General features: G+C 41.4%; 1 protein-coding gene across 5 annotated transcripts; it reads right to left on the bottom strand.

Moving 5' to 3' along the window:
* Positions 1-856: 856 nt before the first annotated feature.
* LOC131694045 (heat shock factor protein) lies at positions 857-20,923 on the bottom strand. 5 transcript variants are annotated; one of them, XR_009306386.1, is made up of 12 exons: positions 20,711-20,923; positions 20,032-20,140; positions 19,624-19,973; positions 19,440-19,553; positions 19,290-19,381; positions 18,585-18,671; positions 17,021-18,070; positions 16,853-16,958; positions 3,804-3,881; positions 3,461-3,593; positions 2,111-2,265; positions 1,694-1,828 (listed from the first exon to the last, which is right to left on the bottom strand). XR_009306386.1 is itself a non-coding variant. In XM_058982397.1 (11 exons), the coding sequence occupies exons 1-11, from the start codon at positions 20,813-20,815 to the stop codon at positions 1,683-1,685; spliced, it is 2,370 nt and encodes a 789-aa protein (XP_058838380.1). In that variant the 5' UTR covers positions 20,816-20,923; the 3' UTR covers positions 857-1,682. The 5 variants fall into 5 exon arrangements, 4 of the variants coding, with proteins under 4 accessions (XP_058838380.1, XP_058838382.1, XP_058838381.1 ...); XM_058982397.1 differs by lacking the exon at positions 2,111-2,265 and having other exon boundaries at positions 857-1,828; XM_058982399.1 differs by lacking the exons at positions 2,111-2,265; positions 3,804-3,881 and having other exon boundaries at positions 857-1,828.
* Positions 20,924-22,693: the final 1,770 nt, after the last annotated feature.

The following is a 22,693-nucleotide window of genomic DNA, read 5'->3' as shown; positions in this document are numbered from 1 at the left end:
TCCTACCTTTCTTCTATTGTCTTGACCTCCACCAATGATGTTAAAATTTACGCCCATTTGCCTATTTTCCGCTAAAAAACTCCTTAACTTAACTTAAAATTACCGTCGTCCTTCGAATCCTCTCAGACCAGCCTTCAAAATTATCGTGGACTGTTCAAGCTGCCTTCAGTTTCCCGACGCTAGCGAATTTCACGATGGCGTCTTTGTCCTGAAGATGGTAATGATTTCGACTGGTAATCGCAATGGCGTCTCTCGCAGACCGTCTACGTACCCTTTTTTTCGGCATCATTGCCGATTGGATCTGTCCGAGTCTCAACAAGAATATTTACTTTTTTGTTTTAGAATCATTTCACCAATGAAACTACTTTCCGGTAAACTTTAAAAAAAATACCTGCTTCTAATTTATTCCTCGTCGCCAGTTAATAAAGGTTGTTTCTGAAGTAGAGAAAAAGTCGGCTCATTTTGTTAACAGTTCAGCAAAAAGTGATTGGTATAAATTTCGTTACTAATTTACCTAAACTACACCACTCAATGGCGTTATCTAGCGTTATATGATTGTAGCTATTTTTACAAGATAGATGGGCGCACTTTTTCGAGTACGTGTATAGGTGGACATATCAGAGTGCTGCTACAATAGAACCTACGCACAGCATGTTCGACCATTGTGATGCATCTAGTACTTTCAAATCAACAGCCAGCACCACCAACGATAAAGTAAATGACAAAAAACACGAATACACGTTCGTGACCTGCAGGTTTCTTCATGTAACATTACCATTTTTCAGGAACCTAACACTACACCACAGGGGATAGAGGGTTACTTTTCTTTCAAATCACAAAAATGAAAGAACAGTAGTGTGTAACTGAAACAGAATAATTTATTCTGCGTGTTCGCTTCAGACAATGCGATAAGACATTATTCACATTCAAACTTACAGCAGATCGAATAATTATCAGTGTTCACTCAGTACTTTTCAAACGATGGACCAATCACACCGAACTTGTTACAAATACCTATCTTTGTTATGAACATGTTTTTCATTCAAGGCTTGATCGTCGGCTTTTAGTACACTAAATGCAATAGTTTAGCATAGCTTTATGGATAAAAAAAGATTTTGGCCGGCCTTCATTATATTATTCTTTGTAACAAATCAAACAGGTACTGCCTTCATATTTCTGGCATATCGGTAAAATAGTCTGACCCAAACCGCTTAGTGGTACTGTGACTTGATACATAGTTATGTAAAAATAAGAGAAAAAACAACTGTTAAATGACTGAATAACGAGTATAATATATATATTTTTCCTGTTCTCGAAGCAGATCAGACACGTACGTTTGTTTGCTCTCAAACTGTGCGCCAATATTCTATAAGCAAACGTACGGATCTGGAGAGTCTGCATCTATCTTTTCTATCCTTATGACTGTGAAAGTGTGCATTCAGCCCTACCGTATCACTTCCATGTATCACTGTTTGGGGCAAAACCTCTAACGCAATATTATCGTGAAAGTACAAGATGAGTTCCGTGTCGAGACCGTACCATACGATTAAGGACTGCTGTGTGAACATATTCTATATGTATATATATATATATTCTTATTTTAGAGGTACCTTTAAACAAACAAAATTGGTAGTTATATAAAAAAACAAGAAACAGATACCGCTGTTGCACTGCGGACATGCCTAAATCATAATCGAATTTTCATCTTCCTCTTCATCGAGATTGAGAAGTTCGTTCAGATCGATGTAATCACCGGTTGGGGTACTTGCTGGAACTGTTTTGTAGGCAATTAGCTGATTCGCAGCTGAAGTATTTGGCGATATATTACCTGAAAGAATGCAAGATCGAACATTAACAACATGACATAATACCAGTTGACGAAGATTAGACTTAAATCTGTAATTTTTTTTTCAGCACGGCCTTTTATACTGTAGAAAAATCTCATTCATTCCAAAATCTTGCATGCTACAAATAATCATTCAGAAGCTACAGACATATCGATCACTCTGTCTTAAGTGTGTTGTAAGAAAAAAAAAATGTACATTAAATTGAATATTCAGCCGAACTCTCTATCACCGTGACTAAAATTTGGCGCTGCAGAGATAGATACCTGAATACTTTAAAGCGCCAGTCTTGTCTCTAGGGGTTTTCAGATAAATTTACGCATCATCACCAGTTTGCCTGCTAAACTTGCTCTCAACAATCAATTAACAACCACAACCAATCTTCAACCACATTTTTTCAACAACGTCGCTACAGACATTCCTGTGAAGAGAAGTCATAATGATTATTATGAACGTGAATAACAGTATTGGGCGTCACCAGGCAAAGAATTCGGTTATACGTTTCAATTGAAGGCGATTTTTAAGCAAAATGTTTGTTTTCTTCAACAGTGTAATCGTTATATCCGTTGATCCAATAGGTACTGTGCTGGAAGAATGTGTTATTCTGCCGGTATGGCCACCGCCAGATGGGACTGATATGTGAGTTCATTTGCATTGATCGAAAAAAGTATCCGCATATGAGTCTCTTATAGTTTTTTCACCGGTTTTACACCAAAGAACAAAATTTTTAATTGTAAGTTTTACGTAGTCAAGTAAAACCCCGTAGCTTAAAGACGCGCTCATAACTTGTTCTATACAAATCGCTGATACTCCCTGTTGCTCTGCACGTCCATGAGTTATGGGCGTTGAAGAAAACAAACTAGCGAGTGCTTGTTGTGTATCAAAGAAGAACTCTGCGTTCAATTTAAAGTTAGTCCAGTGTGTGCCGGTGTCGGCAGTAAAATACGATGATAAGTTATGTTCTATCAGCGACCATGCGGTAGACCTGGGTGGAACGCCCAACTTCTACCAGCAGAAGGCAAAAGATTCTTCACATTTCCTTTCGATCATGTTCATATGAGCCTGCCTTGTCCTAATTTTCCGTTCTAACTTATTCGCTTTAGAATACCTATCCGTATTTCAATTTTATCGCTTTCGATTATCTTAGTCGTAAATTTGCCGAAAATAGACATAATACATAGTCATAGTCATAATCGATACAGTAGATTCCGATGCTTGTGGAATGATTCTAATATCAGAATCACATTTAATGGTTTCATTCGTCGGTTGTTTCTGATAATATTCTCTCTTTTTCAAACCTTGTCATGCGATTGTTGGCTAAACATTCTTAGCGGTTGGAGGAAGGTAAGTCACCCAAACACGTTATACCTAGCAGTGTATAAAACCAAGTGGAGACAGACTTAGGACTCGAATGAGAGTGCAATCAATTATGTACTTGTTTTACGCTTGACCACTAGCGTAGATTAAATTTTGATTCACATCATTCTTCCAGCACTGTTTGAATAGTAAAACAATCGACAATCTTTACCTTCCACACTTTTTAATTAAATTATAATATAAATAAATATGTAAAAATGTACTACATAATCATCCGATTCAAACTGGTTAAAACTTACCAATCGAATTGCTAGCTCCGCTCGCATCGGTTACCGCCATCGTACTACCATCACTCTTCTTCTGTGTGTCACTCATGTCGGGAAGGTTCATTGGGAAATCGTAACCGACGATATCTTCATTGCCATTGAATAGCTGGAACGAAACAGAACATGCTTATTATTCGTAAAAAAGTACCATTGTCAGTGGGTTTTGAGCTATTTCAAAATTTTGAAATGAGTATTATTTCAATAAAATAATAAGTATGCTCCAGAGGAACCCCACATGTTCCAGTTCGATAAGTGACGCACAATACTACAGGGGTTTAATTTTTTTTTCTTATATAATATAAATCAAGTATCTAACCTTGTTGATATCAAATGCAGACGATGCAGTTGGCGAGAAGAAAACTCTGCCATACTGTGGAGTATTTCCGCCTGCCGTCTAAACAATTAAAAATTTTCAGTTCGGGTAAATATGGCACAGTTTAATCAGCATCATCAGTAATATCATCGTCATTAGGGTTGATTGTAGATCATCAGTGTCATTTAAATGTAGTGAATGTTTATATTTTGACATATTTAGAAAATACGGACACATGGCATTGGAGAAAAGAGAAAAGCATAATAATTAACAGTGCGGCTAATCCAAATTTAATACATTTTCGAAATTTCAGATGTTTTGATTCACCATTTTCATGCTGAATTTTGATAATGCTTGTTGTTTAAGGTCTGCGTCACTTAGGGCCGATTTCTTCGCCCTCGCTTAACGCCTGAGCCATGTTTAATCGTACCAGTAAAACTGGTCCAAAACTTAAGCGAGGATGATGAAATCGGGGACGCATATCTGCTCTGCAGCAGCGCCTCTGGTGGTCTGACTCTGAATGTGTTGACAGCGATTTGTTGGGAAAATAAACGTTTCATAAATCAAAGTTTTCTCTCGATACGTGTAGTATTTTAAAAGATGGGTGTGTAATGTCGGAGACATAACCACAATGAAGTGGAATACACATAGGATTATTTATATGAATATGTAGATATTCAACGGGATTTTTGCACTACCAATGACTGTGAAATTATGATCGTATCAAGACTATCGCTTGATTTAAGATAGGTTGTAGTTTGCAGACAATACGAATGGAAAAATCCCAATTGGAAGCTTTCCTAGCAAACAAACAACTTTTGGTGGAGATGCATGCGCGTTATATATCTGACGTTTTCTCTGACATCTGGAAACGAATGCGAGAAGTATGTTGTTATTCACAATGCAAAAGTTTTAGTTCCAACTCTTATCAGATTGATCGGATGGCCCTGAAAAGGGCTGTTTGTTGTTTGTTTTCGGCAATTATGCATGTTCTCAGCGAATCCGGAGTGCCAGTTGGATATCTTTCGGCATGACGGTCAATCAGTGTACAGTTGATGATTGCATTTACACAATCAATTTTGCGACTGTATGCGGTTGGGGACTATGCGTAAAACTGCAATTTGAAATTCAATCCGCTTCAAGAAAATATGGCATAATTTTAAACATTTGTAGCGCTGTTAATTGTTGGCGGATTTACGTTATTTAATCATCAAACGATTCAAAACAAGCCAACTTAAAAATTGTTTGCAAGTGTGCACTATTGAATAATCCGTATTATTGTCAAAATGTGAGAAATAAATAAAGTGTTCGCTTTTTCTGTTGTTTATGGATTTTCACAATTCAAACACCAATCGACCCAGCGTGAATCACATTACGACATTGGTTGTACGATTGAGATGTGCGGGCGTAGAGACAGCACGATCGCGTGGGAATGAGCGTTTATATGTTCGCGCTTGCAACTTGCAGACGCATCATTTGTTCATACGATTCAGTGAAACGAAATGAATTATGGCAAATTATGCTAGAATATGGTTTTCCGACGAAACTAATACGGCTGATTCGTGTAACGCTGGATGGATCGAAATCAAGTGAAATGAAATTTTGACATCCTTCGTAACCTTGGATGGATTGAGGCTGGGCATTGTCGAATCTACTGTTCAACATAGCGTTCGAGGGAGCGATTAGGACAGCTGGCGTACAGAGGAGCGGTACCATAATCACACGATCGCACATGCTCCTGGGCTTTGCGGACGATATAGAATTGTTGTTTTGATTGAACCGAAATTTGTTTTGTTTTGATTGCTCCGACTATTTTTTAACTTTAGACTCGTTTTATGTGTGTTTTAATTGTTGTGTTGGCACCAATCGTTTCGCAAACTTTGTGTTGTTGATCGGGAAGTGATGAAGTAACTGTGTATTCGCTGTTTTGTGTTGAGAAAAATGCCCGCTACCGAGTCTGTTTTGCATTCTTCATCGTTACCAGCACTACATTTTTCGTGTCGTATAGTGCTAGCGTAGATAGCAGTGGTGGAGAAGCAGCAGTGCGGAGCTTGTAATTTGCCGATTAATGACCTTGAGCCGGTCTGTTGAGGCTTTGGCGGTACATATTTTTACATCGGCCAGCATTGCTTAAGTTTTAACCATCGCGCTAATAAGGAATTGTTGTCGCAGGGAAAGATTATCGTTTTCTGCTCACCGTGTCGCGATGAGCTCAATGGAAGGAGTGCCCGCTCTTATATCGCGGCTCGAAGTCGAACCAGGAATTGCCACACCGAATGTTGAAAATCTTTTATCACAAATTCAACAACTTTCTTCATATGTTGAGCCAAAAAGTCGACCGCTTGACTGTGTGCCAAAACCATACCGATCGAACGAATGATGAACCAATTCGCTCTAGTGGTCAATCTGATGCGCCAGTTTGGCCTAGACTGGGAGTGAAACGTCGCCGTGGAAATCAAGGCCAGACTGTACGTGCTACGATTAACCATGGAACAAATGTGGTTGACCGTCTAGTACACCTGTAGCACCACCGCCAAAGTTCTGGTTATACATGTCTGGTTTTCACCCTATGATCACCGACAGTGACGTCCAGAAAATCCTTATTCGTTGTTTGAATGTTGAAGGTACCACTGATATCGTGCGTTTAGTGTCAAAGGGTAAAGACACGACAAATTTGTCTTTCGTGTCACCTTGATCCAGTACTGAAACAGATAGCACTTACTCCGTCTACTTGGTCCGAGGGCCTGCTGTTTCGAGAATTCATCGACATATCAATAAAACCCAATCGTGAACCCGGACAAAACCGACTCCAAACTTCAAGCGGACATCGCCGACTTCCGAATTCCTTTCTTGCACAACTTGCCACCGTTACGAAGAAGCATTGGTCTGGCGTCATCGTCGAGACTGCCCAAAAGAATTCACGCTGCGCTGCCATCACCGGGACGCCTGTTATGCCGCACTACGGAAGCCCTCGAGCGCTCCGACGCAGTCGTGCTACCAGCCAGCGACCAGCTTAGTCGTCCCGGCCCTGCATTCGGAGGTCGTAAGGGGGTCTTCCTTCCCTTCTCAGGCGAGTATTCTGCTTTAAATGACGATCCGCTTCTTGAAAACCTTCTGGTTTCCAGTTTGCCGTCGGGTACATCACGTCCTTGCAATATGTCGGGACGCTTAGCACGTGGTGCCGATGGTTTGCGGTTATACTACCAAAACGTCAGAGGGCTAAGGACGAAAATCAAGGACTTGTACTTGGCTGTTCTTGACGGCGACTACGATATTTACATTCTGACAAAAACTTGGCTTGATGATCGTATTACATTGATGCAGCTCTTCGGGGATTCTTACGCGGTTTATCGTACGGATCGAGGTGCTCGTAACAGTATCCATTGTCGCGGCAGGGGAGTTTTGATTGCTGTTTCTTCCGCACTTGCCTCCTGTGAATTTGGTGTTCATCAAACATTGAAGCAGTTTTGACGAAGATTACTACGCAAACGAAGAACTACTTTATTGGATCTGTTTACATTCCTCCAGAAAAACGATTTGATTGCTCTATTACGCAGTTCCATCTAGACTCCATAGAGCGCGCTTCTTCTCAGGCAGATACAAACGATGTGATGATAGTCCTTGGCGATTTCAACCAACCAAGACTCATGTGGGTTTATTCTGGACGTGGGTACGCTTACCCTAACCCGTTATCCTCGACAACAAATCCTGCCAGCCGCTTACTTCTGGACGGGACGGCTTTTCACAGACTAAGTCAAGTAAGCACGATTTCCAGCCATCAATCTCGTTTTCTTGACCTTGTCTTCGTCAATGAGAATGCTTTGCCTGAGTGTTCTGTGAGTGAAGCTTCCAGTGTGATCGTTCATTTGGGTAACTATCATTCCGCTTTAGAAATATTCATTTCCACTATTAGTTCACCACTACATGGAGAAGCTTTAGCTGCCAATCGTTGTAATTTTCGCAAAGCTGATCTAGCATCTCTACGCCGTTCACTATTGTTGATTGACTGGAGTGTACTACTATAATCGATTACTCCTTGACTGTGATGAAAAATCTGTTCCAAATTATCAACCTCCCAGGAAGCCTCCCTGGTCGAACGCAATGCTTCAAAATCTGAAAAGCATCCGTGCCAAAGCTCTACGTGCGTACACAAATCGACGATGCCCTATTCTCAAGCGCTTTTTCGCAATAGCCAGCAATGAGTACCGCTGTTACAACAAATTGCTGTACAAAAGATATGTGAACCGCATGCTAGTAAACATTACATAAGCACTTATCAGCATGGATTTTTTCCCGGTCGATCGGTGGAGACGAACCTGGTCTCCTTCACATCCTTCTGTACAGAAGAAATGTCCAAACAACTGCAGGTGGACACGATGTACTCAGATCTTAAGGCTGCTTTCGACACTGTTAACCATGAGATACTGCTAACGAAGCTTGATAAACTTGGATGCATTACCCGATTCTGCCGTTGCCTTCGATCATACCTTGTTCACCGTAAAGTCGTTGTTCAAATTGGTGACAATGAATCTGATTCCTCTTCCAACCATTCTGGAGTTCCTCAAAGTCCGCTACTGTTTTCACTGTTCGTGAATGAGGTGGTTTTCGTCTTAATGCGTGGAGGGAAACTGTTCTTCGCCGACGACTCGAAAACATTTCTAGTTATAAGAAAAGAAGCCGATTGCCGTGAGCTACAGTATCTCGTTGATACCTTTTACAGTTAGTGTAAAAGAAAATGATACATCTTAGTGTTGCTTTCATCAAACGAGGAACATGTTTACTTTCAACTACAAGATCGCTGGAACTCAGCTGCAACGCGTTGATCATGTAAAAGGTTTGGGCGTCATCCTAGATGAAAGGCCAACGTACACCCATCACTTCTTAGCGATCATTGACAAAACTAATCGTCCACTAGGTTTTGTGTTCAAAATATCCAACGAATTCCGGGATCCTTTGTACTTCAAAGCGTAATATTTTGCACTGGTGTGCTCTCAGTTGAAATTCACAAACGTCGTCTAGTGCCCCTACCATGCAACTTGAAGCCAAAAAATTGAAGCCGTCCAGCGCAGATTCACAAGATATGCGTTACGTCAATTGCCTTGGAATGATCCGCTGAACCGTCGATTACTAGGACTGCACACTTTAGAAGATCGTAAGCACGCGTCGCAAGCTACCTTCGTATCTAAGCTTCTACTCGCCGAATATGATAGTCCGGATCTCCTATCACATATTAACCTCTACGCACCAACCCGTGTCCTTCGTCCTCGAACACTTCTACAGACTGAAATGCGCAACACTAACTACGCTGCCAAAAGCCCGATACTAGCAATAGTCCGTCGCTTCAACGATTTTACCGACATCATTGACTTTGTCATTAGTTCTGCACAGTTGCGAAAACGTTTGTTATAACTTTAGGTTAATTATTTGCAATTTAGTTCATTAAGACTCATTGTCAGTTGGACTTAAATTGTTAAATACATAAATACATATTATCGGGTTCAAACGATATGCTATGGAAAAGGCATTCGCGCATTTTAAGAGGGAGGCAGTGAGAATTGGACTCATGATCAATACCGGCAAAACAAAGTACATGGTCACTGGTAAACAACGCGGGTTCAGTAGTGGTAGTGTAGTGGTGCTAGATGGTTAATTTGTGTACCTTGGATTTCTAGATAACGATGTTACACGCGAGATGAAAACGCGTATTGTAGCTGCGAATAGGAACCAGCTTAAGTTTCTCAGTCTGCGAACGAATACAAAATTTGCTCTATATACGTCCCTGACTCTCCCGGTGACTTTATACGGTCATGAGGCAGGGACGTTAAAGGAAGCCGACCGTAGAGCGTTCGGAGTATTCGAGCGTAAAGTGTTGTGAACAATATTCGGCGGTAAGCAGGAGAATGGAACCTGGCGACGTCGCATGAACCGTAAATTCTACCAATATATAAAGAGATGAGTATTGTGAAGTTGACACAACACGGTAGACTGCGGTGGACTGGCCACGTGGTCCGGATGCCGGATATTCAACAGGGAAACCGGAAGAGGCCGTCAGCTTCAAGGCAGACCGCGTACACGATGGCTTTGTAGGGTTGAGGAGGACCCTGAGGGTGCTCAACGTTCAAGGCGACTGGAAGCGATAGACCCAGGATTGAGTCCAGTGGAGGAGGATACTCTATTCGACGTAGGCGCATCGAGGAACAGCTGTAGCCCCTCAAATATAAAGTATGTTCGTTGGATTATAAGTGCTATAGCGTTTACCAAATCATCTTGGGCGTAGTTGTGCGTGAACGATTGCGATTGCATGTTCGTCATTGTGTATCATTGCAAAGGGTTTGATTATTTGTATGCCAACGTGTTCGATCGCGTGGACGTTTGAATGTTGCGACGTGCTGTTGTAGTCGATATAAGCGTTCTTTTTTGGTTGGTCCAACTGGAGACTGTTAGAACCGAGGGTAGGGATTTCCGTACGTGATGTATTCATGATCGCGCAAGCAAGCGTGTTTGTATGTGTTTCCGGTTCTATCACATTCACCCGAATGTCATTCGCCCAACTCATTTACCCGAATGACGTTCGCCCGAAAGCCATTTACCCGTATGGACCATTTACCCGAATGCCATGAACCCGAATAGACCACTTGCCCGAATGTCATTAATCCGAATACCGCATTCACCCAAACAAAAAAAATAAAACCAAATCCAACGGAAGGTAACGTTATGCTTATAAGACCGCTTATCATTGCTAGTGACAATACTAGTGTCCAACAAACAGTACTATTAAAAATCAAACATCTCGATGTACCCATCTTCATCATACTACAGGAACCGTTCGATAACCGGGCTAAGACGGTATCTGTCAAATGCTAAAACTCACCGGGGACGATTTGGATGCTAAAGAGAAATCGGAAATGGATGTTGTAGTTACGAAGTCGATTAATTAATAGGTTACCGAATAATATCGACAAATACCTTTCAAACATGAGCAGCTCAATGAATCTGTATGCCAAATAGGTTCGCAAGTGAACTGGTGATCCACTCATTTGCCCGGTTTGCTAAAACATTTGGGTTGACTCCTTCTTTCAAGGGCAGTTCTTTGAATCTATAAACCAAAAAACTCTCGCAAGCAAACTCTTGATCCACTCGTTTGCCCGGCTTACTCTAACGTGGGGTTTGATTCCTTCTTTCAAACATTTTTTGAATCTGTACTGAAATCGAAATGAATGCACAATGTGGCAGAAGCTTTTTTCGTACCATAAACCCATTGACCTTTATTCGAAACGAACTTTAAGCCAAATGTCTTTCAAAGCATAGAATATTCACTTAAGCCAATGGTTTTGGTGGTGTGCTACCATGCAAGCTACTGCATGTATAAATTTAATTTTGTTGACGTGTGGACATTCGCATATTCGCGTGTGTTCTTGAATGATCGCTCGGACCGTGAATCTGATATTTAATTTTCGATGAACGGTTCAGATGCTAGTGAGTTCCCTCATATCACTAGAGTTCCCGATCATGTCGCCATGAAACGCGTTTTCTAGTGGATATGAGCGTCATTTTTTTTTGGTGCGCCACTGAGACCATGGATCTAGGCTGCAAGGGCCAATGTTTGCAATCTCGCGCCGAGACTCATATACAATTTTTGTTTTTAGGGCAGTGCGCACCGAGTTTTGCGGCTTTCCCGCGCACGCGATCCGCGAATGCGTGGGAATTGGCGTTTGTATAATCCCAGTTGTTTCTAAATTCGTAGGGTGTACAGTAGAGCATCTATAAGAATGGTCATCCTGATTTTTCTACACGGACTCACCACAAAAGCTAAAGCACCCAGAGTCGCCACGCCAAACCACTGCCCAATCGAACACAATCAAGGGGCACAGCAAAGCGATCAAAGTCAGAAAATACGCATCCGCGAGAAGTGACCAGGACCATGAACCGTCGAAATCCGGCGTCATCTCGAAGAGAGTCCTTCTCCTGAAAATAGCCCCACCGAAACCCAAAAAATGTCTGAGGAAAGTTCGAAAATCGGTCTCCAACCCAGTATCACAACTCCCAAAATTGCACCTTTTCCGAGGCAAAATAAAACCAACTACTGCACTCCTGAACCCATACTGACCAAAAGCCCCAAAAAGTCGATTCCAAAAAGATTCCCTTCGGATCGACTCCTGACTCCAATGCCCCACCCTCACTATCCGGCATCAAAAATATGATCACGACCCCGATACACTAAATGGTCTCCCCCTCACGCAGGTGAAACCACTCTAACCTCGATCGCCTTGCAGTCAGGCCTGACTGAGTCCAAACTCCGCAAAGTCCCTTCCCAACCTCGCACACGGTCTTTATCCGCTGCTCGGACTATCACGAACTCGACTCGCTAGTTGGAGCGACCGACAGATGTTAATATGTAATGTAAATGTTGTCAGTTTGATTGTCAAAATAAAGTTGACATGAAATTTAAGCGTTTAGATTCTTTGTAACTGGACATCTTGATACAATAAAATAAAATTAATTTGATGATGCAACCAGTGCATGCAACCGCTTCATTCACGACAACATGGTCAAACAAGGACGAACACTAACAGACCCGACATGTACCCCTACTACAGAAAATTGATCAATGTTTAGGAGTGCACATTTACCAACTAGTCGTAAAGACAGTCGTATCAACGAGAATAGACCATGCCAGTTGAAGGCCACCGATCCAGCACCCGTTATATTTCAATAAAAAATTCGGTGAAGACCCTTTTTTATCAGACCCTTGGTTAATTTTAGTCGGAAAAAACGGGGAGATTAGCAAAATTGGGATATCATTTTTTTCTTTCTTTTTAATAAACCGAAGGTGTTACAATATTCTTTTTTAGTCCACAGTCATTGCCACAAAACCCTTTCTCATTACCATGGTGTCTACTCAATTTGAAGAAAAAAATTCCCTAAGTATTCCAGGTTTTCCAGGGCCTTGTGAACAAAATTCCAGGTTCAAAAAGAAAAAGTTTCATCCAAAACAGTTTTTTTCTATTTTTCTTGTTTAGCAATGTGACTTGAGTGAGTCACATTGTTGTTCTTATATGTTGTAACGACATTGAATACGCAAAAGACCTGAAGATATGAAACGTTAATAATAATTGTATGTACGAATTGAAAACGATTAGGAGTTGCTACCTGACTCCATTTCGGGGTCACGCAAAAACAGCAACCGTTAACAAACGTAGAAAGTACTTCGACGTCTAGATATCTCTGGCCCAGATAGATCAAGAGCAGTCAAATGATTCCAGGAATCAAGAGCAGCGTCACGGAAAGAAATCAAATTAGCGAAATAAAAATCGTGGGAACATTTTGTGACTAAGACTTTGCCGAACATAACAACGACCGGACTGTGGTGTACAGTGAATACTCTGCGTGGCAATCGGCAGTGAAGCACTGTAGTACTGAAGCGAGCGAATGGCTTTACGGACAATCCGGAAGCGGAAAAACTAGCATATTAATTTAGTTAACTCACACAGAAACAGATGCATGACAATGGTGGTTGTCAGAGGCAGATATAAGTCAAACAAGTGTGATACACGATTGAAGAGAGTTTGTAGTGCCATGATAGCGGTATTAGCGGTGTGATTAGTTCGTCGAAAAGGCATTCTCAGAAAAACTTTTTCCCGTAACGTTCTAGACCTTACTTAAATGTTGACTCGCTCTAATAATGCTGGAGAATCGATGCGTCCTGATAGATCATAGTTAAATAAAATAGTTAGTGATGTCTACGAGGACAGAGTCTCATCGACAAACATACACTTGCAAACTTCGAAGCGAACAATTTGCAGATAATTATTCCCAACTTCATCATTTAAAAATATTGTAGGAGGTAGACCGATTTCATTCAGCTACGCATCGATGAATCAGTGTCACGAATTTTATCGCGTGAAAAATAAACTACACACCGCACCGCAAAACATTACTGCGAAAAATCGGTAACCTCGAGCTACTTTCCAATCTTTCAAGCGAAGGTACGAGTGGAACGGCATGGTGTGAATCACTCACCCTATACCGGTGATGTATAGAACACCGACCTCACGCTGAATAAGCTTTTGTGGACTACCGATAGCTGGCGGATCGCTAGAATTACTGCCATTCCAATACCCCATTCTAACGATTCTGGACTTTCTGCTTTCCGGCCGATTTCGCTCACTAGCTGCACGGCAAACTTGGTTCGAGCACATCGTAAACTGACGACACGATGAACGGCAACACGCTTTTTGTTCTGGATGATGTACTAATAGCTGAACATAGCTTCTTTGGACAACTTTTAAGCACACGACACAACTTGGTCTCATGGAATACCTACCACCAAATCGAACATCGTCCAAACCATCGTACGTGCCAAACTACCGCGTTATAAACGTACGACAATACTAAAAGTTGAATTGGTTATGATCACTTTGAATTTAACATGCGGCATTGACAGCCAATGTTTGTGAGAAGGCTGCGAAGATAACTGTCATATTAGCAAGGATCATGCCGAACATCGGAGAAGCAAAATGCAGCACGAGATATCTCCTGGCGGGACGATGAGGCGTCAAGGCTGAGGTATGGCGTACCGGCCTGGGCTGCTTCGCTGAACGTTTCGCCTTATAGAAATTCGTGTCGCAAGCGCGCACAGAACGGTAGTCGGATGCGGTATGTGTCATTGGGATGATTCTCATCTGCATCACTCTGGCCGAGGCTGCTCTCAGCGGAGGAATACACGAAATGCAAGGAGGCTGATCAAAGCGGACTCGTTGACTAAGTAGCAGCAAGAGTGAGACAACGCGGAGAAAGAAAGGTGGACCCTCATCTCAAATGTGTCGGCGTGGGTATACCCGGCGTGACCGTCGATAATATCTCCCAGATGATCAACAAAGTAATGACAAGTATACTCTCCCAGTTGCAGAGGAAGTGGCGCAGAGACCAGCAAATCAACGCCGCCGACTAGAAAGCCGCCGAACAGATTGGATTCGGGAAAATTCGGCCGCAGGGGAACCCTCCGCCGTAGAAGACAAGATCCACCACCGGGCACCGGTTGAGTAGTACGTGACACAGCACCGAGTTTGGACCATCGGGACGCCAGCGAACCAGACGCCAGGCTTCACCAGGACTAGCTTGAGTAGATCGTGTCGAACAGCCAGCAACGTGTCGTATATGCGCCAGTAAACCGAAAGCTACGCTGCTGGCCCCTTTTGAGTAGACTTGGTCCACCGCCGGGGACTCTATGGAGTAGAGTAGGATGAAGCGGGGAGCTTAATGGCTTACGAAAACAAGCATCGGTATCGGTATAAATCCACCGCCGATTTCACAGTAGGGTATATTCAAATTGACTGGGAGCTAATTGGCTTACGAAATCGATACCGACAGAATTTCCTCCGCCGGTGAACTCTCAGTCGGAGTAGGGTAGATAAAGCTGCGAACTAAATGGTTCAAGAGAGTGGGTATGGCTGTCGGGAGAAATTCCTCCGTCGAGGAACTCTCAGTCGGAGTAGGATTAGTTCACCGCCTGGTACGATCCGAATAGATAGTGATAAAGCTGGGCGCTTAATGACTTACGGAAATAGTAGCTCAATGGCTCAGAAAATCAGCATGGTTAGGTACGACAGAGAGTCGTGAGTCCCACACAGTACCAATACACTACAGGCCAGGCTTTTAAAGCTTTTTGAACGTTATTATAAAAAATACGACATTGACCTAGTGAGCAGAGGAGGTCAAACATCGCTGAAGACACTCGCGTCTGCTTACAACAAAATGGTTCGCTTCGCCTCTGGGACCTTCGGTTCCAGTCCAATTCAATCGATCATGGCTGAAGCGAGTACTCTTCCTTTCAAACTATCAGTAGTACATTCTATCGCACGGGTTGCCTTACATTTAATAGAAAATGATCGTTGCAACAGCGACCTCTTATTTATTTGACGAGCGTCGAAGCGTACTCAGGAAATTGCAAGAGCAGCGCTGGCCATAATAGATGCGATTACCAGAAAAAAGAAATGGTGAAAAATGTCAAAACCATCAATTGTTAGGAATATAAACAAAACTGTAATAACCGGGGATCTACCTGATAAAGTACGTCCAATAATCGGAGAACTACGGTGGACCTGATTGCGATTATGCACGATATTTGCAATGATACATTCGGGTCCAGTCCAATGATATAGTGAGAACATCAAGGCTTCGAAACATTGAAATGTTTTCTCTGTGGAGGCGTATGCAATTAAGATGCTATTATCGATGGCCGTAAATCGAAACATCAATGGACACAACAGATAGAAACATTAGTACAGCGCAAAACCTACTTGACTCGTTTGAATTCCAGGACATAGCGTCACAGCCGATAACGACGTGGAAGATCTTGAATTGGCAGAATTGATGATCACAGTAGAAGATCCTTGGAGAGCAGTTGGATATGCGATACGATGACAGTAGGATATGCAGTTATTTGACTCCCGAGAGAAATAAAAACTGAACAAAAGTGGATGGAGCGAAACAACGCCATCGATCAACCATACGCGAAGGAAAACCACCTTTCTGCTGAAGGTAAGGCACTTGGTCCAATATTGCAGGAAATACGTCAACGAAAGTCAACAACACAGAAATCAGCACAACTACCCTAAGAGATAAACTGAGCAACGTACCAGGAATCGAAACGAAGACACAGAACTTTCTTCGAGAAACTGGAAACTACACACCTATTTGAATGCTAATTTAAGACTTTCACGATACGAGTGTATGTGATATTCGAACCGGAATATTATTTAATGACATCCAAAGAGCATTTTCTGATGATGGAGTGTCACGATGCATTTATAGTTATCCATAGGTATTAGTTACAGTTTAAAAACCCATGAAAAATCGCCAATTTCAAAAATTGGATTCACGTTTTTAATGCAAAATAGCTTAGAAATACATGAAACGTCGCGATCTACTGTCACCTTTAAATTTCTTTTTGAACAACGCAGACAAAAGGCTGGATACGTTACACGATGAAACTATTATTTAAAAGAAATACCAATCATGCATGCAAAATTAAACCCTCAGCAGCAACTTACCCCAAGCAAGGCATTGGCATCCAACTGGTAACCTTCGCCCTTCAGTAGATCCTTCAAAGAGTCCAAATCCGTCTGAACGGCATCTATTTGCTGACCGTACTCAGCCCTAGAATAAACATAAAACATGAAACTTCGCACTATCCGACTAACAAAAATTAACCCACTTACAGAGACTGCAAACGATTGACATCCATTTCGTTGCTTACAAATCGTGTCAGGGTACGGGCGTTGGATGTTTCCTCCTCATCGTCGTCATGCTGGTTATGCTCATTGTTGGTGATCTGACTGTCGGCAAAGTCCTGTTCGGTTTGTTCCTGCTGCTGTTGTTGTTGTTGTTGCTGCTGCTGCTGCTGTTGAACCAACAGCTGTCGTCCCTTCATCTCGTTTATATTGATATTGGGGTTGTAGAAACCACTTTCAAAGTTAAACGCACCTAGCATAGGGGATTCCTTCTCCAACTGACTGTTGTCATCGAAAAGATCGGCTGGCACTTCGTTAACGATAAAATCGCCAACCCCGTAGCCTGCAGGTGAGGACGTCGATAGCGGTTCTACATTTGCGGTAAAGTTCGCACTTATTCCAGAAGAACCAGCTACCGCTTCAACGTTATCCTTCATCAAACTCATCTGTTTCCCTGATGCTTGGATTTTCTTACCTCCTCGCGTTGAAACGTTGCTGACGCCAGATCCTGCTGGTTGGGGCAATCTGTTGTTGTTCAACAAACTTTTCTGTGTTTTGGTAGCAATTCCGTTTTTCTTTGTTTTAAGCAAACTTTCACCATTGTTTATTGACTTTTGCTGTTGTTGTTGCTGCTGCTGCTGCTGCTGCCGGATCTGTGGAGGATTTTGCTGCATCTGCTGATTCTGCTTTTGCATCTCTTTGATAACCAGTGGAGTATTCAACATGTCGGTGTCGTTGTATCCAGTTATATTATCAGAATTGATCTCGTCTACATGATCCACCAAGTAGCCTTCATCGTCGTATTCAATTGCATCCTGCCCATCGTAGGTTTCCCCGTCAATTAATTGTATAATGTTTTCCGTGAGATCTGGGGCACATTCAGGCCTCTCCTGTTTGATGCCAACTGATCTTTGCTGGGGTGTGAAGGTTGGCGTTCCCGGACTTACAACTTCCTCAATGTTATCATTCACAATTCCCGGATGATACGGCGATTCCTGGGTGGATATTGGAGAAGTAACCTCTGGCATATCGGATGTCCTGCGGTTAGTTAATAGGTTGATCAGATAATTGAAACAGCCGCTAGTTAGATAAATTAGAGATAGGTTTTGTTTGCATAATTATTCAGCACTTCACTGTGACGCCGCGGTAAACAACTGAAATCCCGCGGTATTACAATTACTCCTTTAACGAGATTTTGTCTGCCACGTCGTCATTACGGCTTCGAAACTAAAAATCTTCGAATATAATAGCAAAATAATGTAAGCAATTGAAACAAATCATTGTACAACACAGGCTAATTGTCCGTTTGATGCAAGAGAACTGAAATTAGTTGTGAAACTATGTGAGGTGCAACACCTGTGCATAATTTAATGTTTTACATTCTGATCCAGCTTGTAACTTACTCTTCGACTGGAGAACTCCAAAGTTTTGGATAACATGAGTGGAGAATTTTTTAAATTGAAATGGATAAAACAACCTAGACCTGTCCAAGTTGCACCTACCACAATCAACTAAATCCATTCAGTCTAATGATACAATTTACAGTGATTACCTGGTCGACTTGCTGGACGTACGTTTCTTTTTCTTACTAATACTACCGCTAGATGAGAGTTTTCCTTTTTCGCCTGTATCCTGCAACCTAGAAGTATGTATGTAGTACACACACATCATTAAGACGGAAACAATATTTTGTAATGAAACAGAGTAATATTATGATCTTTTGTTGATTCAAAATGATTGAAAAAATCTCAATTTGAACAACTATGGATGAATTCACATTGATCATAAACACAAATAATTCACAAAAATTGTATTGAATAAAAATTGGATTGATTAATTATCACCTTCCAAAGCCAAAACATAGCTTCGAATAAAAATCTAGTTTATAAACTTCTGCTCCATTGCAATTGCTTAGATTACTAGAATCAACATTTATATTTAAGTTACCATTCAACCAGCCACGAAAACCGTTGTGGCAGTTAAAAAAAGGAAAAATCGTTTCTTAAATACTGCTAGTATTGTCTGTAATGGATTTTCAAGAAGTAAAGCGAACACACTGAAAGTTGACTGTGAAATTAATTGAAATAGAAGGTCAACACTTCACAAAGGGAGAGTGCGACCACGGCATACCATTATGAGAAGAGTACATCAGTTGAAGAAAACTAAAGTGATACAATAGTTGACTTGATATCTTCGTGATAGGTAAACCAAATTGAATGACATTAACGATCAGTCATAGTCCACACCGAATACTTACAGCAACTCCTGTTCATTCTCGTAAGCCACTTCCTCCAATACTTCTCCCAGTTCTTGTATCGTAGCCCCTTCATTGTTATCCGTTTTTTTAACCTACAACGAAAAAAAGACAATCAATATCGATCGCAGTTCTCGTCCAGTCCAGTCTTACTTTCGACTGTGGCGCATCGTTTATCATTAGCTGAAATCGACGCTTGTTTCCTGCTCCCATAGTGCTAAGCCCACTTCGTGATGGTTGAACGATTGTAACCAAGAATTGGATTAGCTGCAAAAAACAAAACCAATACGTCTAGCTGTAAAGTAACACGGCGATTACATTCCACCTGGATCCCTACCTTATTGACAATCTGTTGCTGTTTGAGATGTTTCTGCCTCAAGATAGCCACCTCTCGCCACAAAGCTTCATTCTCCTGTTTCATCGTGGAAAATCGCGAATCCAACGTGTCCTGACGACCGCGCATATTTTTTATTTCCGACAGCACTCGATTTACAGCTTCGATTTTTAGTCCACCTTTCTCGTCCTGCTGCTGCTGCTGTTGTTGCTGCTTCGACGTAGCGATTTTACGTTTGATGTGTTCCAACAGATATGGATGGTCCTTTTGAAAGCACGGATGGGTGAATTCCATTTCGTCCTTATCGAATCGCAGCCCACCGTTGTCAATAGAAGTTATCTTGTGGAAACCATCTGAAACAGGCACAATTTAATCGGGATTTTGACATGTTTTATTTTGTTGCATACTTACACATATTTAGCTGTCGTATGAAACTTGCCATGTTGTTGTGTTTGTAATTGAGCGGCAGGAGCTCTTTGGCAAATTGAGCCTGATTTTGGATTATGAAACTCCTACCATCCTGTAAATATAAAATGCCAGGTCATAAAAAAACTATAATATACAGTTACATTAAAACAGTACAGAATGACTAATGTAAATATAATATAAAAATAAACTTTAGGAAACGTCTTCGAATGTTTGTGAGAATGTTAACATTTCTGGGCATGTCAAGGTCACGTCTGGTCCGAAACGTTTTTCGATACCATATTGTACAGTATAACCTGTGGTAGAACTGTCGATAGAAGCAGCCCAAAGAAAATGTAGATCCACATCTTGGTATATTTCGTACCATTTTTTGTTTTGATGTTATTACCTAGTTACACAAAACACAGACGAAGACTTACGTCGTCATTACTGATTTGGAAACGATACACATATTTCACAATCAGTTCTACTGCTAGACAGCAGCAGCAAACTAACGAAAACTTGATTTCTACCAGATTGAAAGCTGTTTCGCCTTCATTTTACTACACCCTAGTTGGACACCTTATACTACTGTCTCGGTAGTACATCGGGACCTTTTAAAAAACAAGTCGGCCATTTTCCTTTTTACCATTTTGATGGATGGATCGACGAATTTGTAGCTTACCGTGCTCCAGGAAATCAGATCGTTTGTCTCCGGGTCCTCTACCAGCCTCCACAGCTTAGCCAGGAATGCCGGAACTCCGGTACCGGTTTCGCTGAACGTATGCATCACTGATTTATACTTTTGCTGTTGGTAAAACTCCCACACTAAAAACTATTTTTTCTTGCACAAAAATTCGTGATGAAAACAGAAAATAACAACCTTTCCTTTGCAGTTTCTCTCGTTGACTGACAATACGAAGAAAAACACAGCAAAACTGTCTAAATTGTGGCAGGGGTGGGTGATATGTTTTTCGTTTTATGGTCGACATAATTACCCAGTAAACGGAATGGCGACTTGGCGAGTTGAAGATGCTGGCGATCGGTATATGTCTGATTGAATATAATTTAATTGAATTTACTTTCCAAATTCAACTTCGAAAAAAAGTCGCATGAACAAAAGAAAATAATTTTTGTTTTGATGCTTAGGACATTTTTACTACACAGTCAAAACCCAGTCAAAAAGGGCAAGTTGCTGGCTAACGGGGGGCTATTTGCCAACTCGGTTGCGCTAATTGCCCTTCAATTTGCCAGCAAATTGCTGGCAATTAGGGGGCGGCAACATTTGGGCGATTTGCCGCCGTCATTTTTTACCCGCTCTATCCGCCCTTAAATCGCCCCCAAATCGCCCAGGGAACACGCCTTTTTATCGCCCTTAATTGCCTAATATGAAAATTACAAATATTACTTATTTTCGGATTCATTATCTACTCACATAAACTTATCACTACACTAGGTAATCACCACCAAATTATAGGAAAAATCAATGGTTAAATTGGCATTGCACACCAAAACTTACCACAATCTGACTTTTATTAAGAGTTTAGGTCAGATATTTTGTTCCACTATATTTACACACGTTTCCACAATTTCCCTCATTTGTTGGTTAACTGAAGTGCACTAGAAAAACAAAATACAAGCGAGAACACGCCAATCGTTAAAAAAACTATTTTAAGCTTAAGCCAAACATGAACCGCCATGTTTGAAAAACGCAAATACAACCAAGTCCTTTTCAGCCGCCAGAAAATTTGTCTAAATGTTGAAATTGCCTTTAAATCGCATTCGCAAATTACATTTGTTCCTAGGGGCAATTAGCACAGGCGAGTTGAGTTAAACGTCAAACTGTTTAAATCGCCTGACAGATACGTCATTTAGTGGGACAACTGTCAGTTTGTTAGTTGAATTTAATTTGTTTTTTTTTTTAATTTAAAAATCAGAAAAGAATAATTAAGGTTTAAGAATGATATGAGTGCACTCGTAAGGACACCTGTTATCAATAAATATGAAAAACTGGCACAATTTTTCCAAATTAAAGATCCCTATTCCATAGTGTCATGCGACTCGTGCTATGGGTAAAATTGTTGAGGGGGTTCTCAATGGCGAACGGAGCCTGGGAAGAGTTGGGCGAACTCCCCAGTATGCTGCATTACGCAGCGGAACGTTCACTCTACACACCGAAGTTTATTCACCGATGATCCACTTAATTTTGCCGAATTTTTGTTGGCTGGGGGTTTGCTGAGACTCTCGGCTGATGGTAGTTCGGTGAAGTTTTGTTGAGTTTCGATTATCAAATTTCGATGTGTACAGATGAACCAGGGCCTTGCCTCTAACGTTTATTTTTTGGCTCATTTTGGATTCGCCAATAAGTAACTCACTGTCCCTCGAAATGTCAAACGCAACCATGACGTTTTACTGTCATGATAAATACGGGCACTCATTTTTCTATCGACAACAGGTATCCAAGAAAAATAAATAATAAACATATCTAAGGACAAAACGAACGAGCTGAAAATAAACGAAACTTTTAAAGTTTTCTGGGATAAATAGGAAAAGGAAATTAGGAAGCTTGAATTGGTTCGGTGTGTGGTAAAACCGGTTTATTTATTATCTGGAAGAAGTTGCATTCAACTAACTGCATTGTTACCGTAACCAGGGATCCAACAGGAAC

The sequence above is a fragment of the Topomyia yanbarensis genome, chromosome 3 (assembly GCF_030247195.1).
Source record: "Topomyia yanbarensis strain Yona2022 chromosome 3, ASM3024719v1, whole genome shotgun sequence".
NCBI lineage: Eukaryota > Metazoa > Arthropoda > Insecta > Diptera > Culicidae > Topomyia > Topomyia yanbarensis.
Note: the sequence above shows the minus strand (reverse complement) of the source record. Positions and strands in the feature narration are given on the sequence as shown.